Source organism: Diabrotica virgifera, chromosome 1, assembly GCF_917563875.1.
Source record: "Diabrotica virgifera virgifera chromosome 1, PGI_DIABVI_V3a".
Taxonomy (NCBI): Eukaryota; Metazoa; Arthropoda; class Insecta; order Coleoptera; family Chrysomelidae; genus Diabrotica; species Diabrotica virgifera.
In genome coordinates, this window is record NC_065443.1 from 100,733,305 (window position 1) to 100,741,122 (window position 7,818).

Consider the following 7,818-nt stretch of genomic DNA (forward strand, 5'->3'; position numbering starts at 1 on the left):
TCGATGGAGGTTGAACGAAATCAGAGGTAATAGCTCATATCCACCTTCAGTGACTCCACTATAAAAGAAATGTAGCAATAACTCCGAAATTCACCATTTAGCTATAGGGAATATTGCGTAAAAAATAATCAGTATTTCTTAAGGACTTCAAAACGCAAAAATATACATGGTGCCCCATTTGGAATAAAAAAATTTATTAGATTTTCAGAAAAACGGAAGATTTGACAACAATGCAAATACCACCATAATATCGGACATATTAGAAGACCCTTACCCACCACCAAGATCTATTAAAAGCATGCAAGCCGTTTCCGAGATAATTGAGGCATTTCATATATATAAAACTCGTTCTGTATATGATAGTATGCTACAATATTGATCTAAATATAAAAATATGTATATAAAAAAGTAAAAACTCACCTTGAGATTTGATAAGTCCCATTGACCATTATTATCAATCTGGTATTTGTGTATCACTCTGGCACCAATCTCTTCTAAATATTTAAGAGCTGACTCTCCTACAACTTTTCCACCATAAAACAAATTTGAGGAAGCTTTACCTCTCATTTGGAATTTAGCAATCTTCTGCAAAATTGCTACCAAAGTCTCAGATGTGTGTTTTGACAATTCAGTAGAGGTTGAATTTACAAACATTTTTATTTCCAATTTCTGATCTTTGCTGTCTTTTATTTCAAAACGGAGTTTAAGATTGATTTTTGTCTCTTTTTGTAATGGGTTGCCAATATTACAGATGACTAAAGTTTCGTTAGAAAAGAGACATTTTATACCATCAGATATGTTTCTGTCACTCTTTAATACAACATAACTCAATGCTTTTGGATGCACAACAAACAATTTGGCTTCATATGCTGATTCTCCTGTGTTAGATACATTTACTTCAAGAACAAAATCTTCATTTACCATATTGACTTCATAAGCTCCAGTTTCATCTGTAGATAGATTAGTACCTGCTCTCAGTGTTAGGTTACTTTCACAAACGTCATCTGAACCACACTCCTTTTGGAAAGAAGCATATATTACTTTAACAGATGTGGTATTTAAAATGGGAGTATGGAATGCATTATCTTCCAGAGTGTAGTTAACTCTGAACATTATAGGAGAAAGTATGTCTTGAACACCTTCCTTAATATTGACAGTTTCTTCCTGGCAATATTGAGACGCTCCATTGACAGGCACAATTTTAGTTCTCATTGGTGAACGTTTATCAGGCAAGTCATTGTCTACGAACCAGATTCTATTAACAAATTTCTTTACTTCAGTGATGTTGTAAATAACATTAAATTCAGTATTATGTTTTATATGTCCAACCACAGAAAAGCATGTTTTGAATGAAAAACATGTGTAATTATTATTTGGAAGCTTCTCACATCCTTTATTAGAAGCATTTATATTTACTAATTCATTTCCTTCTACTGTAATTTTGATGTCAATGATTGGTCTTGTTTTAAACAACAATACTCGATCAGATTCAAAAGCTCCCACTAGTAAATCTGGATAACCATTGTTGTCCATGTCTAGACCACCACTTAAAGAATAACCAAGTGTAGTAATTTGCTTCTTTCTTATAACCTGAGACGGTTCACTATTGAGACCATCAGGTGATCCTAGGTAAATGTAGACAGCTCCATGTTCATCTTCATATGGGGCACCTATAGCAACATCATTATAACCATCTTTATTTATATCTCCTAGAGATGTCATAGCAAATCCAAAACGGGAGTAGGCTTTTCCGATTAATCTTTTATCATATGGGCACTTATCTTGAACACAATCTCTAATACTGTAATAGATATACACTGCTCCCCCATTTTTGTCACTATTATAGTAGAATGGAGCTCCTACCAACAAATCATCATAACCATCATTATTAACATCCGTAGCAAGTAATTCGTATCCAAAACTAGCTGCAAACTGTTCACCAGTTAAAATTAGGGAAATATTTAATTCTTCAAAGGTGTCATACTTTTCGAAAAGGTAAACCTGGCCAACCATTTTTGACCTAGGTGCACCAGCCATGTATGTGTATTCAGATTTGTTCAAGAAATGTCCTCCTCCAACACTCATGCCCAAATAACTAGAACAAAAAGGAATTATTAATGATTCCATTAGATCAGATAAAAAATAAAATTATGATTGGTAACCATTCCAAAACTATGGAGAAAAAGATGAATATAAAATGATGCTAATTTCATTTGTTTTTAGAATCATTTTTTAAATTATTTTTAACAAAAATTATTATAGGTAGAAATATGAAGTTTTTCAATCCTAAAAGCAACATTAATAATATTGAAAATATTAAAAATATTACTAAAAGATTTTTAAATTGAAAAACTTATTGGTACATTTTCCTGGTGACACCTCCAAGGCTTCTACAATTTGCAAGCCAAATGGATGCTGCAGTGAAGACAAAGGGAAGGAATTCTACACTATGCAATTCACATCCCCCGTCTGCAGCTTGGTAAAGTTCCAACGGAAAATGCACTTAGTTACTCCACGGAGTAATACGAATATAAAATAAAAATGTATACCATTTTTATTATTCAGTTGCAATGCGAAGGCAAAACAATCTTACTTTTCAATTAGAATACGGAGTGCAATCCAGCTCTCTGAATTGCGATTTTCGATTCTTATTGGAATCTCATCGGAGAGAGTGCAGGCTTGTTCTCCATATCCTAACTGACCAGCACCGAGAGCTTTTCCCACACATTGCAACTGAAACAAATAGGGTAGGTGACTAGAGTCATCTGGCAATTAAAAGATGAAGTTTTTCAATGCTAAAAGCAACATTAATAATATTGAACATATTAAAAATATTACTAAAATATTTTTAAATTGAAAAACTTATTGGTACATTTTCCTGGTGACACCTCCAAGGCTTCTACAATTTGCAAGCCAAATGGATGCTGCAGTGAAGACAAAGGGAAGGAATTCTACACTATGCAATTCACATCCCCCGTCTGCAGCTTGGTAAAGTTCCAACGGAAAATGCACCTAGTTACTCTACGGAGTAATACAAATATAAAATAAAAATGTATACCATTTTTATTATTCAGTTGCAATGCGAAGGCAAAACAATCTTACTTTTCAATTCAGCATCCATTTGGCTTGCAAATTGTAGAAACCTTGGAGGTGTCACCAGGAAAATGTACCAATAAGTTTTTCAATTTAAAAATCTTTTAGTAATATTTTTAATATTTTCAATATTATTAATGTTGCTTTTAGGATTGAAAAACTTCATCTTTCAATTGCCAGATGATGCTAGTCACCTACCCTATTTGTTTCAGTTGCAATGTGTGGGAAAAGCTCTCAGTGCTGGTCAGTTAGGATATGGAGAACAAGCCTGCGCTCTCTCCGATGAGATTCCAATAAGAATCGAAAATCGCAATTCAGAGAGCTGGATTGCACTCCGTATTCTAATTGAAAAGTAAGATTGTTTTGCCTTCGCATTGCAACTGAATAATAAAAATGGTATACATTTTTATTTTATATTCGTATTACTCCGTAGAGTAACTAGGTGCATTTTCCGTTGGAACTTTACCAAGCTGCAGACGGGGGATGTGAATTGCATAGTGTAGAATTCCTTCCCTTTGTCTTCACTGCAGCATCCATTTGGCTTGCAAATTGTAGAAGCCTTGGAGGTGTCACCAGGAAAATGTACCAATAAGTTTTTAAATTTAAAAATCTTTTAGTAATATTTTTAATATTTTCAATATTATTAATGTTGCTTTTAGGATTGAAAAACTTCATCTTTCAATTGCCAGATGACGCTAGTCACCTACCCTATTTGTTTCAGTTGCAATGTGTGGGAAAAGCTCTCGGTGCTGGTCAGTTAGGATATAGATAACAAGCCTGCGCTCTCTCCGATGAGATTCCAATAAAAATCGAAAATCGCGATTCAGAAAGCTGGATTGCACTCCGTATTCTAATTGAAAAGTAAGATTGTTTTGCCTTCGCATTGCAACTGAATAATAAAAATGGTATACATTTTTATTTTATATTCGTATTACTCCGTAGAGTAACTAGGTGCATTTTCCGTTGGAACTTTACCAAGCTGCAGAAGGGGGATGTGAATTGCATAGTGTAGAATTCCTTCCCTTTGTCTTCACTGCAACATCCATTTGGCTTGCAAATTGTAGAAGCCTTGGAGGTGTCACCAGGAAAATGTACCAATAAGTTTTTCAATTTAAAAATCTTTTAGTAATATTTTTAATATTTTCAATATTATTAATGTTGCTTTTAGGATTGAAAAACTTCATCTTTCAATTGCCAGATGACGCTAGTCACCTACCCTATTTGTTTCAGTTGCAATGTGTGGGAAAAGCTCTCGGTGCTGGTCAGTTAGGATATGGAGAACAAGCCTGCGCTCTCCGATGAGATTCCAATAAGAATCGAAAATCGCGATTCAGAGAGCTGGATTGCACTCCGTATTCTAAATGAAAAGTAAGATTGTTTTGCCTTCGCATTGCAACCGAATAATAAAAATGGTATACATTTTTATTTTATAAAAATTATTATATTAACTATACGTAAGTAAATGGGAGCGAATAGGATATTATCTCCGAATTCAATCCTACTGCATAGATTTTAATGGAATTTTGGGAATGGCCTCTATTTATCTCCTAATTCAAAGTCTTCCCTATACCGACGTGCGCTTTTATCTTGGGGTGGTTTCCACCCCTTCTCGGAGGTGGAAAATTTTTTGGTTAAAATAAATACGGAAATGGCTAGAGAACCTAATTCTAAGCAAAAACTGTTCTATAACATTTTTTTGAAAACTTAATACTTTTTGAGTTATTCGTAGTTGAAAATTGGCCATTTTCATTGAAACATTACACCTTTTCAAACGGTTTTTTGCGAATACCTTAAAAACCATGCATCTAACTAAAAAAATTATATAAAACATTTTTGTAGCTTATAAAAAAACAAAATGACTCGTTCCTTCATAAATTTTCTAGTTATAATACAAAAAGAGAGATGGCAGGTGAAAGAGTTTTTGGTGCATGCTCAAATTGGTGTATTCAACTTGAAATAACAGAGAAACAGTTGATTTTAGGTGTATAATGCTACCAATCCCTTTTGTTGTGCCTGAAAAGACCTTTAAAATGAGCAATATTAAAGGTTGATTACACTCAAACAATGTGAGATATGATGCAAAAAAAATTGATGACTAATGTATTTTGAGAAAAAAAGAGAAGTATATTTAAATCCCATCCACCAGAATTTAAATGTATCGTTTTACTTCTACAATACCTTTTATTATAGTGTTATTTTTATGTTTAAAAAGTTGGACGGGTTTAAAATGAATGGTTTTTGAAAAAAAAAAATAAGATTAAATTATAGAGCGCATTTTTAAATCTTCTTCAAAATCTTTCTTTTTCTCCATGTAACTTAAAAATGATAAGAAATACAGTAATGAAAAATAAAAACAAAATTTTTATCTAAAAAAACCCTAGATTTTTGTGTGGGATCTTTTTTTCGTATCTGTTATCATTTTCGAGTTATATGGAGAAAAAGGAAGATTTTTAAGAAAATTTTAAAATGCCCTCTATAATTTGATCTTATTTTTTTTCAAAAACCATTCATGTTAAACCCGTCCAACTTTTTGAACAAAGAAAAATCACTATAATGAAAAGTATTCTAAAAGGAAAACGATGCATTTAAATTCTGATAGATGAGGGGTTAAATATACTTCTCATTTCTTCTTAAAATACATTAGTCATCAAATTTTTTGCAGCATATCTCGCTTAGTTTGAATGTAATCAACATCTAATATTGCTCATTTTAAAGGTCTTTTCAAGCACTCAAAAAGGTATTAGTATCACTATACACCTAAAATCGACCGTTTCTCTATTATTTCAAGTTAAATACACCGATTTGAGCATGCACAAAAAAAAACAAACACTTCTCACCTACCATATCTCTTTTTGTATTATAACTAGAAGATTTATGATTTATGAAGGAACGGATCTTTTAGTTTTTTTATTAGCCACAAAAACATTTTATATAGTTTTTTTTGTTAGATGCATACTTTTTAAGGTATGTATTCGCAAAAAACCGTCTACAAGAGTGTCCTTTTTCAATGAAAATGGCCAATTTTCAACCTCGCATCACTCAAATAGTATTGAGTTTCAAAAAAAAATATATAGAATTTTGCTTAGAATTAGGTTCTCTAGCCACTTCCGTGGCTATTTTAACCAAAAATCCATTTAACCAAAAAAATCTATTTTCCACACACGAGAAGGGGTGGAAATGGCAAACACAAAAAGAAAGAATTATTGAATGGGAAAGGAAAATATTAAGAATAATTTTTGGACATGTTAAATAGTGTGAGGATGAGGAACCTAAAGAAAAACCAATACTCAGATCACGAGTCTTTCTAAAAAGCCTAAGATATCAGAAACAGTAAAAAAATCAAGATTGAGATGGTGGAGACATTTAGAAAGAATAAAAAAAAGAATACCAAGAATGTTAGTAAATACAGAGATGAGTGAAAAGAGAAAATTAGGTCGACCATGAAATGCCTTGGTTTCAATATGCAATACAAAATTTTGAATTGGTTACCTTTCAATATGAGTACTGATGTAGTCTAGCAATTACTTACCTGTATTTTTCAATAATGTCAATGTCTCCAAAAGGTGAATGATAAATAGTTTTATCCATAGTCAAATAATCTCCAACAACATTCTGTCCAAAAAATGTACCTCTCCAAGTATATGGCCCTGGTGCACCCATTAGAGCAAATTCATCTCCCACAAAAGAAGCACTAGTTCCCACTTGACAAAACCCAAACTGTTGATGAAGATTTTCCATTCTTCTTCCCTTACACAATAACAAGGTTTCAGTGATACCTAAGTTTCTGTCCAATAAATAGCACAAACCTTGACCATAGTGAAATTTTTGTAGATTTTCACTTTTGATATACCTATGTGCGCACACCAACACTACTCCTCCTGGTTTTTGTGATCTTACAGTAACTCCCAACCATTGACCATCTTTAATTTCATCATTTCCAGGAGGTTTTAAGTCAGTATCATCGACTGCTTCATCAGTATAATCGAAATCCTCTCTCTTTCCATCAGTTTCTATTTGGACACAGTCATCATCCCTATTGGAAATAGGACATTTGAACAAAGCTCCAGAATGATTAGTACCTGGCTGTATATTGTTTCCTAGAGGAGCACCTACTAACATCCAAAAACCACTTGATTTTCCTTTACTAGTCAGAGATTCTGTGCTATGTTGTGCTACACTGAATCCAAAATAAGATTGTTGTTGATCTTCTGGAGCTTTCTTAACTAAAGGATCTCGGTCTTCAAAATTGAAACAGAAAATTGTATTCCAAAGTAATCCATTAATTATAAACAAACTGAACTTTGTTTTATACATGATAATAGTTGTTTTAGTTAAATTCTACAAGAATTTTCATAATATATAATCACAGATGTTGCTTAACTTATTAACTACTGTGTTGAAATCAAGGAACTGTGTGGTTGAAGTTGAAATAACTAAAAATGTAAATAAATATTGTCAATGTCAAATGTCATTGTCATATTATTAAATATTTATGATAAACTGTGCTACATTAAGGTACTAGTACACTTCAAAAGACCAAAAATAAGCATTTTTTCAAGATTTTTTTTCTCAGAACTTTTATTAACTTAATATGAATGAATATAAAACTTTTTACATATTAATATCTAACTCTTACAGAATACAAAACATATATCTTTTTTCATTTATGCATGTACACTGAAGGCCGCGTCTCACCATCAAATAATTTGATCAAACAGTTTGAGC

General features: G+C 32.4%; 1 protein-coding gene across 1 annotated transcript in view; it reads right to left on the bottom strand.

Moving 5' to 3' along the window:
* Positions 1-7,517, bottom strand: part of LOC114349417 (integrin alpha-PS1-like) — a 70,206-nt gene extending 62,689 nt beyond the window's left edge. Inside the window, exons 1-2 of the mRNA XM_028299790.2 lie at positions 6,623-7,517; positions 421-2,095 (exon numbers count right to left, since the gene is read on the bottom strand). Coding sequence (XP_028155591.2) covers positions 421-2,095; positions 6,623-7,407 — 2,460 coding nt within the window. The 5' untranslated portion in view covers positions 7,408-7,517. The remainder of the gene's footprint in view (positions 1-420; positions 2,096-6,622) is intronic.
* Between the last annotated feature and the right edge of the window lie 301 nt (positions 7,518-7,818).